This window comes from Lingula anatina, chromosome 6, assembly GCF_051362555.1.
Source record: "Lingula anatina isolate TDL-2025a chromosome 6, LinAna3.0, whole genome shotgun sequence".
In the NCBI taxonomy this organism is placed as follows: Eukaryota; Metazoa; Brachiopoda; class Lingulata; order Lingulida; family Lingulidae; genus Lingula; species Lingula anatina.
In genome coordinates this window covers 3,442,853-3,453,008 of record NC_141772.1, presented here as the reverse complement: position 1 = coordinate 3,453,008, position 10,156 = coordinate 3,442,853, and the positions used below count along the sequence as shown (strand labels likewise).

The 10,156-nt window shown below is 36.2% G+C and overlaps 1 protein-coding gene and 1 long non-coding RNA gene across 2 annotated transcripts; one reads left to right on the top strand and one right to left on the bottom strand.

Annotated features, from left to right (window-relative positions):
• Positions 1 to 289: 289 nt before the first annotated feature.
• On the bottom strand, positions 290 to 10,134 carry LOC106150524 (dolichyl-diphosphooligosaccharide--protein glycosyltransferase subunit 1). Its single transcript, XM_013523426.3, has 10 exons — positions 9,781 to 10,134; positions 9,481 to 9,548; positions 8,531 to 8,837; positions 8,045 to 8,251; positions 7,643 to 7,835; positions 7,256 to 7,355; positions 4,534 to 4,672; positions 1,700 to 1,819; positions 1,199 to 1,444; positions 290 to 934 (listed from the first exon to the last, which is right to left on the bottom strand). Exons 1-10 carry the CDS (start codon positions 10,030 to 10,032, stop codon positions 752 to 754), a joined length of 1,815 nt encoding a protein of 604 aa, XP_013378880.2. The 5' UTR covers positions 10,033 to 10,134; the 3' UTR covers positions 290 to 751.
• On the top strand, positions 5,887 to 6,846 carry LOC147761010 (uncharacterized). The gene is made up of 2 exons (XR_015334938.1): positions 5,887 to 6,004; positions 6,638 to 6,846. It is a non-coding gene; the product is annotated as an uncharacterized LOC147761010 (long non-coding RNA).
• Positions 10,135 to 10,156: the final 22 nt, after the last annotated feature.

The window sequence follows — 10,156 nt, the reverse complement described above, 5'->3', positions numbered from 1 at the left end:
TTTTTTTGAGTGGGGGGTTGGTATGGGGCGTCATATTGTCATGGGTAAAAATGTCACAATCTTTCTTGTTCTCATTTACAAAAATGTAATAACTATAGAAGCATGCAGTTATATCAGCTTAAGATGCTAAGCATACCTACCTTTGTTAACCTTATAGTAGTCTCCCAATTCATCCTTCTACAAGTATTAATAACTTTAGAAAACATATCTGCATCAAGAGGTGGATTTTAACTCAAATTCCTGGCAAAGTCAAATTTTGGAAAGAAAAACTTTTGACAAGAGTAACAAATCGGTTTTTAATTAAATATTTTTATTGAAAATCCTTATCTTTCCATTGGCATGCACTGCATATGTGGCAAATAATTTGCACTTCTAACTTTCAAAAGATTATCCTCCAACAAGGAATGTCCAGAATCAATCTTAATTCATGATTCATTTTTAAAATAAGTCTTTGACGATGGAATGCTGCCATACGACGCTTCTTTTTCAATCCATCCTGCTTAGCAATCTTGGAGACAAAACTTGGATCCGTTTATTCTCCACCCCCATCTTCCTTTCAATGAAGGGATGGTGGGAGTGGTCAATAAAATCTGGATCCTGGTCATTTACTGTCCTGTGTCAAGACTACGGCCTGACCATTTGGTATGGAGTGCTGACCAACAACTAACAAAGCTTTACTGAGTGACTTTAAAAAGTACTGTCATACAATTTCCAATATAAATCCACATCTTTTAAGGACGGCCTAAGCAAGCTACAGACTGGTGACGATGTTTTCCATCTTTCCTAAAATGTCTTCTTTCTTGGATTTGGTGCTGGTTTCCGCTTCCAAGTACTGAGCCTTGGGGATCTTGCCAGCAATTAACTTCTCAGCGTAGGAGATTGCAATGTTGACCTGTTCACGGAACTGGGTGTCCAAACGCTGAAGCTCCGCAACCTAAAAGACAAACATGGTGAATGAGATTTTATATAATGTAAATTCTACATCTAAAACATAGTAGAACAAATTCCCCTCTTGCTTTCAAACACACACACTAAAAATAAATAAAATTTTCTTTTCAACCAATGCATTGCAACAATTTGACTCAAAACTCAACTACCAGAAAGTTATTTGGCTAGAACACATATTAAGCTAGGGTATGTCCCTAGGGGAAATTCATTGACAAAAAAAAAAAAAAAAAAAAAAAAAAAGCCCAATTACCTTCTCTGCAACATCTGTGCCCTCTTGTTTAAGCTTGGCCTGCAGAGCCTTAAACTGTTCAGTCAATGCCTTGTAGTCAGCGTCTATCTTTTTGCGCTGTGCGGTGAAAGCAGCAGTGTCTTTGTTGGCTTTGTACTTGTCGACAGCATCATCATAGCTCTGGTATAAGGCACTACGCTTGTCATGCACGTTCTGAACTTCTTCAACGAGCCCGGCCACGCGCATACGGCTTTCACTGGCCTCATCCTGAGAGGGAAAAAAATGAGATTAATTTCAAAGAATAGACTATTCTATTTCTTTTTTTTTTTTGTTTTAATTTTTAAGAGGTGCCAAACCGCTATTTGTGCTGTAAAAATGATTTCATATCTAAACCATCATATTAATATAGCTTTAAACCTAAGGTAGCGATTCAAAAATATTAATATAAAGAAGATAACTGTTGGTAATTGTATTGTAAAGTAACCCCCGTCGCCTCTTAAAGAATCCAGGACTATAACTGACCTTGGTAATGGAGAAGTCCAGGCGCACATATATGATGACAACTGTGAACAACAACCAGAATGCCAGCACTACCAGCAGTGGCTCCTGCAGCAATAAAACCTTGCCAAATGTGTAGTCCAGCTGAAAGACAAGAATCAAAATATGAAGATGACACAGAGACACAAGAACATCGCAAATCATCTGGAATTGTTCAATGAGCAGGAAAATAAGCATCTTACTATGTCCGGTGTAGATAGATAGACAGTTGTTCTAATTTATTCTTATTTATTCTGGATTGTAAGCAGAAGGACAATTAATAGAGAAAAACATTTTTATGTACAGACACAGATGTGTCTGTACATATTGCCATCACCTGCGTCTGTCGTCGCCGATCATGTCGCCGTCGCCGTGCACTTTCAGCGTTAACACCATAAGTGGAAGACAGTTTTACTTTTTGGCTTTATATTTACAGAGCTGATGAATATTCATAAAACACAGGTCAAGTTCGAAAATCAGCATGATCGGGCCATTATTGTAGAATTTATGCTGTTTTTTCACTTTTCAGCATATATGCAACACTGTTAACACATTTCAAGGAAAACTGATAGGCCTGTTGTCATGAAACTCACAGGAGTAATCAATCTTACTAAAACGCAGATCAAGTTTGAAAATCGGCATGATCGGGCCACTATTTTAGTAGTTATGCTGTTTTTTCACTTTTCAGCATATATGCAACACTGTTAACACATTTCAAGGAAAACCCATAGGCCTGTTGTCATGAAACTCACAGGAGTAATCAATCTTACTAAAACGCAGGTCAAGTTCGAAAATCAGCATAATCGGACCATTATTTTATAAGTTATGCTGTTTTTTCACATTTCCTCAGATTCAATTCTTAGGCATGTTAACAGTCTCATTATTTAATTAATAAGATACGTAAAAGTGTTTGACATTTCCTGCATCTTTACAACATTGTTAGTTGATTATGTAAAAATGATGGTAAACTTGTAATCGTGTATTGTGTAATAAGGTGTCAAAAATGGAAATAAACTCATATCATTGCAGTTTGTAAGATTCAATCATTCACTATGTTCAGAAACTCAGAATGGAGGAAATTGGACATTTGACACTGTTCTATTGATATTTTTCACATCTCATCAATTTTCTTACTTGATCATATAAAAATGGCAGTAAACTGTTAATTTTGTTTTATGTTAAAAAAAGTCTTAAAAATGGAAATAAACCCATTTCAGAATAGTGCCGTCTTGTTTCACATTTCCTCAGATTCAATTTTTAGGCATGTTAACAGTTTCATTATTTAATTAATAAGATACGTAAAAGTGTTTGTTTGACATTTCCTGCATCTTTACAACATTGTTAGTTGATTTTGTAAAAATGATGGTAAACTTGTTATCGTGTATTGTGTAATAAAGTTTCAAAAATGGAAATAAACTCATATCATTACAGTTTGTAAGATTCAATCATTCACTATGTTCAGAAACTCAGAATGGAGGAAATTGGACATTTGACACCGTTTTATTGATATTTTTCACATCTCATCAATTTTCTCAGTTGATCATATAAAAATGGCAGTAAAGTGTTAATTTTGTTTTATGTTAAAAAAGTGTTAAAAATGGATAAAAAAACATTTCAGAACAGTGCTGTCTTGTTAACATTTTGGCATTTTCAAGTTGTGACTTTGAAGTTCCATGGGCCTGAAGACATTTGCTAGTCACATTTTCTGAATATCCATAATACTAATATTTTATTATTAAAAATTGATGGTCATTATGCTGTTAAACGTTATGTAATATTGCATCAAAATTTGGAAAAAAATATTTTGGGCTTTGCTCCCATGATTACCATTTAAGAAAAATCATGTCACTTACTGTTCTCAAACTTACAGGAAAGAAACATGGGACTAAAATACAGCTTCAGTAGGCAATGCAGTCTGTTTGGTAATTCTTTCTGGCAATTAAACAGTTTTTTGTGAAAATTTAATTTTTCACATATTGGCATTTTCAAGGTGTGACTTTGAAGTTCCATGGGCTTGAAGACCCATGCTAGTCACATTTTCTGAAAATCCATGATACGTATATTTTATTATTAAAAATTGACGGTCATTATGCTGTTAACCACTATGTAATATTGCATCAGAATAGAAGAAAACACAATTTTGGGTGCTGCTGCCATGATGACCATTATGGGAAAACCATGTTACTGATGATTGCCAAACGTTCAGAAAAGAAATACAGGACTAAAATGCAGCCTGAGTTGGAAAAGCAGTCTAATTGGCTTCTTTTTCTGGAAGTTATACATTTTCAAAGTGTGAACTTGAACTGCCATGGGCCTGAAGCCTTATGCTTGTTACACCTTTTACTTCAATTGGTATTACCTGTTGAGCATAATTAAAATTTGATGTTGAATTTGCAGTTTAACATAATGTACTTTTGCATCAGAATTAACAGTTGCCTATTTTGTGCATAGTTATTTCCTGCTTTTTGTCTGTACATTTGACAGCTTTGCTGCCTTGTTCTCTTTGTTTCACAACATGAGCAAGTCAAGCAGGCAAAATTGAATTGGAAAGACAAATATATTTTAATCTATCGCTAGTGCACTTGTTTTCCCTATTAGTACGTTTTGTATTATACTTGCAGGGCTTGACACTAACTTTTTTCGAAACTGGCCCGCGATAGTGGTAAATATTGCAAGGATGATTTGACATGACATTTTACTTGGTCTTTGGTCCAGTGACCCCATCGATTCAATGGCCCTAGGTTGGTTTTCAGTGGCCCAGGGCCAGTGGGCCACCCTTAATATCAAGCCCTGATTTGTGTGATAAATCCCAGTGTTACCTGGAAGTCCTGAATGTGGTTCTCCACCAGGTTGGTCTTATGGAGGGTGACCACTGGCCTGCCCACTGTGTCCAGATATGTAAAGTGGAGACTGTCTGCATCACGCTTCACATCGTAGGGAGGGTTAAACTGGATGTTCCTTAAATGCCATAATAATAATATTGACAGTAAATTTATTAAAACATAGCAACCTGACATTGTACAAGAAATTAATTAGAATAAAATTTACAAAATAAAATATTTACATTGAAAAAGGAATCCAATATAATAATAAGACAAAACTGAGTTTGAAAATCAAACATTTTAATGAAATGTGAACTTGGGCTTCCAAAAACATGAAAATTTATTGTGGGGCAAAACACTAAATTGGTCTTCGGAAGGGGGGAGTGTTATCTGGTCTTAAGTTGTATAAACTCAGACATGCTGAAAATTGCCGGCCGCCGGCCCTTGACCCACCAATCGACAGTCGGGCCGACAATATTCTTAAAATTTTAGTGTATGTCGGCCCAATTTGGCCGGCAATAATTTCTGACTTACCTAGTACGGTTATAAATTTTTCAAAAATCTTCCACCCAGTATGTTTATTAACTACCTATCGTACCGGCGGGAAATTATACGAGTACAAGTCACGCTTTTTATTTTCTTAAATTGAAGTATAATGAGAAGAAAATCGAGATCTCAACTCATTACCTACTGTTCGACAAACAGCACAGGAAAGTAGGTCAAGCGGAAGTCGCTCTCTGAACACTACGAAACATGCGTTGTCTGATTTCAGTTCCTATAAATAGATGTGCTTTCCCTTCAACAGTGACAACTACTCATGTATATCGATTGAATGATGTCATGTCGCAAGGTGATAGGATCGTATTTATAGCTAACGAGGTCATTTCAAGTGCAGCAAATAAGTTTTGTCTGTTTTCAAACATCAATTATTTCATGCGGATTTATGATTTAAACGATGTTAAATCACAATTCTATGTAAGATAAACCCTTAGGAGTTAACAGGTATGCAAAACAAACCTTATATCTGAGAATAAATTTACTTTGAATAACGTCTCCTAACAGCGTATGGCTATCGGAGACGGCTTTGGTGCGTCTACGGACCCTGATATTGAACTCGTATCCGTGGATGCTGTTCACACGAATGTATTATATATTTTCATCATTAGGCGGTGACAAAAATGACATTTTGGTACATTATTCAGAACGTATGGCAATTTTTTTTTTTTTGAAAATAAATTAGATATCCTGTTTTCAATATAAATAATAATACTGAGTGAATTTTACCTGCTGAAAGTTTTTTTTTTACAATGATAAATAGTTTTTTCTGTCTCTTCTTCTTCTTTATTTTTATTTATATTTTTTATTCCATCCAGTACTTTTATTAAATTTCGAGATTTTTTCCACCCAGTACTTTTATTCCATCAGTACTTTTATTCGATACTTCAGAGTAATACAATTTACTGTTAAAGTCATAATAACTCTTCGTTTTGGCCAAAAATTGAATTTTCCTGGAAAAAACGGCAATTTTCCCGTACTTACCAATGGTCAACGACCCCATTCCTGCATTCAAAGTTAATCCAGGGTTTTTTTCCTAAACGTACGGTTTTTTGTTAAAATCTCTTAAGAGATTTTAACTGACAGAGCTCTCTCTGACATTGCAAAGTCACTGGTGACCTACTTAAAACCGCGGGAAAAGCAGACAACAACAACACTATATAAGATTCATGAGATATATTCGTCTTTTTGTTAAAAATGCATTTATATCCACAATGTGTGCCATTCTGGGCTTTTCGTTATCCGACGCACTGTACAAAAACTCGCAACTTACGTCTGCGTCCGCATTAATGCGTTTGGCGCCATGTTATATTGGTCTCGAATGAACGCGAGAATCCGCGTGACACCATTACGTCATTAGCAACGAATGCTTTGATGACTGGGAAGAAAGGCACCGAAAGCCCCATTGACAAGCACAGATTTTAGTTTTACTACAATAACGGCCGTTTTAGTGGTAAAATACAATAGAATATATTTCCATGCGTTGTTTACAATGTATTTCATGCGGAATTTTGAATCTCAAAGGAAGAGTTATTATTGCTTTAAGCTTTATATAATGCAAGTTAAAGTCATGTGTAGGTTGGGATAATTTGACATTTTGTCTAAAGCTGCTGTAAGAAACTCAAAACTTGGAAAAGTGCTCTTGGGTAGTTTAGACGGATGATTTAGCTCAGGTAAGGCCTGGTTTAAGGTTAGTCTAGGAAAATTGCAGTTTACCTATGGAAAATTTGTTTTCTGTGAGTTTTGATGCCTTTTTGGCCCTTTGTTTACCTTTAAGTCATATATTACCCAGACGTTATCTGAGCAGTAAAATTACTTTTCAATAAAAGATCTATTCAAAGATGCAGTTATTTGATTTTTAATCACCTAATTGCTACTCAACTGTCCTTTTAAAGTGTATAAAGCAGAAGTTAAAAGTGCACAGTTTTTACGCGAAATAGGGTAAATATACATTTTAATGCGAAAAACATTTGGGCCGGCAATATCTTGTCCGGGCCTGCAATATTCAGATCTAAGCAGGCCAATTGGCCTGCATTGCCCTCAGAGTTTTCAGCATGTCTGTAAACTACTTGAAAAATTTTCTTAACAATTAATATATTCTGAACAGCAAACCAGTCTTTGCATTTTATTGCGGTCAATAAATAAGGTCAATAAGGATACTTACTTGGATCCCTCAGGCAGGATAATCTTGACTGTGATATAGTCTATGACCTGATCATCATACACATGGTCTACAAAAGGCATCTTCAGTGCATAGTTGCTACCTGAGGGGGGGGAAATAAAAACTTCTCAATTAAAACATACACACTGCAGATACAGCACCAATGGGTGTAATGTAATGAATAACATGTTCTAATGGTAGCTCAGGCCCAATAAACTTCTATAGCAAAAACACAAAATTCAAACAATCTTTTTTTCAATCACAATTATGGTAAAATAGGCATCTATATAATTAATGAATCTTACCTAATGCAGCTCATTTCCTCATTTCGATAAAACAAAGACAAATGAATAAATTGTTAACAAGATGCCTATTAAACTTTAAACTTACCTGAGTTGTACAAATACTGATAAGCTGGAATGTTATAGCCGATAGTGTAGTGGGTTTTCCAGCCTCCAAACAGAGGAAAACGTGGGCGGAGTTCCAGCTCCATGCCTTCGTCCTGTTCTCGCAGGTTGCTGGTGGAAATGTTACCAATCTCGTCACGGTAGTAAATGTCTTTGGCGTTGGCAGGTAATACAGTCTGAAAATATTTTTAAAGTTTGTATAATTTACACTGAGTAAAGAAAGAAGGAAATCATGTAGCATAGATGGAAGGCAAATTGGCTGAAGATGCTCAGGTCTTACAAAATTGGAATAGAAGCAGATCAATTCATATAAAATTCTTTAGCGTCTTAACAGGCAAAACTTCTTTCCATGAATCAGAAAATGAAAGGTTCTATTCCAACTGACCTTGAATGATTTAATGGAAGAAGCTCCATCCTGATGTCTTTGGTAGTCATATCTGGAGAAGGGACCTTTCAGCTTGGCTCCAGTGTGGTACATATCAAATGTCTCCTCCACTGCAATGTTCCCCCAGTGGGACACCTCTATGGTCCGCGTCAGGTGGGTCACCGTCAGGAATGGCGTGTTGTTCTCGTAGTGGATCACAACCTCACCCTGAATGGAAATAAGAATACCAAATCAGACCCAATGTCATGAGGTGAAGAGGGTTTGACCATGACGCAATTAAACCCACACTTCTTAAAAGCCAAGTTTTGTAAGGCTTAATAGATTTCACAATGATTGCTTTTTAATTATAAGCAATTTACCACCACTTAAAAAAAAGCCACTGCTTAATAAAAGTAATTATTGGTCTGTAAATCAAATCCACACACAGAAATAGAGAACATTTCACCATATGCAGAAATAAGGAACATTTTTCATCTATTCACCTACTTTAGTAAAAGCTGGCCTAGATTCATAAGGCCCATAGGTAATGGTCTTGTCATTGACAGACACTGGTTTGGTCTTGGTGTAACTCTCAATAGTGCTGGAGGACAGCTGCACAGAGGTGGTTTGGGTCTTGGTGGAGTATGGGGAGTAGTAATATAGGTTGCCGTGGTACTGCATCAGCTGTTTCTCCCCCTGTGTAATCTGGGCAGGGTAGGGGCGGAGGACGTGGGTGAACACGGTCTCCACGGTGACCGTTGTTGTGCTGCCTTCACCGAGGGCTGGGATGTCAATGCGCCAAAACTTTGCACCCCTAGAACACAGACGTTTTATGACAAGTTCAGAAAAAACTTGAGGAATTATTATCATTTAATAATTAAAATCAAGGTCTAACTCAATGCAGAAAACATGTCAATAATGGTATGGACATTAATTCTATAAAACTTTCAACAACAGAAAATGAGCTTAAAGCAGGAATTAGCCTTGTTTTTTTTTTTTAATCACATCTCTGAACATTTATTGTGAGATCAAAACATTTAATTTAAAATTTCAAAATTCCATGGTCTTTTATAAAAAGCAAATGCCTGTATAAGAACCTCGTTCATCTCTAAAATAATAAATAATAATAATAATAATTAAATTAAATAATTTAATTAAATCGTGATCTATTTTTGTATGCTAGACATATTTGCAGCTTTCAGTTCAATAGTAAATTATGACCATATTTCCCCATATACTGCCCATATACAATCAATGCATGCTTCACAGTATGTGATGCGATGTGATGGCACAATCTGATTGGTTAAAAAAAAATCCCCTTTCTTGGTGAACAGAATATAACAAAAAAATACAACAACAACAAACTTAATTCAATTCAATCACACCCAATAACACTGCAGGATGTCTTTCATGACTTTTGCAGTAACTGTCATGTCAGTAGATTGTATGCAACTTACTTGGCATCAGTTGTGACAGTGGTTTCAGATACGGGTAAGTTTGAGTCCTCTCCGTCTTCTACCTTTGTCTGCAAATAAAATAATAAATAACTATTGTTTGTACATGACAACAGATCCTAATGAGAAAATGCTGTGTATATCTAATTGTTTGGCTCCAAACCAACAGTGCAATAACAAACTACAACCATAAACAATAAATTAATGATTCATGAACAAAGTCTCTCCCTCCCCCCTCCACCAAAATATTTTCAGAGATAAGGAATGCATATGAAGACTCCTAAACAAGACAACTACACATACCTGTGCTCCAATGAAGGATAAGCGATCCTTAGCATCTGCATCTTCGAGTGCAAACAGAAAAGATCTCACAGCACCCTTTCCTGTATTTTCCAAAGTGATGACGTTGGTAACTTTGGCGAGATGAGTACTGATATCTATCTTCCTTTCAACGTTGCTGTTGACTATGGCAGTGTTGACAGTGTCTTGATTTGCAGTGCAACATGTAGCCAAAAGAGTGGACACTACGATCAGTTCGATGCTAAATTTTTCCATGGCGCACTTTTAGCGATGTCGGCGGATTAAGCACCTAGAGAGATGCCGGTTCCACGAATTCAATATGGCTGGACCGGAAGAGGAACATGTAACCTCGTTTTCAAATGGCCAGGGTGGCAGACAG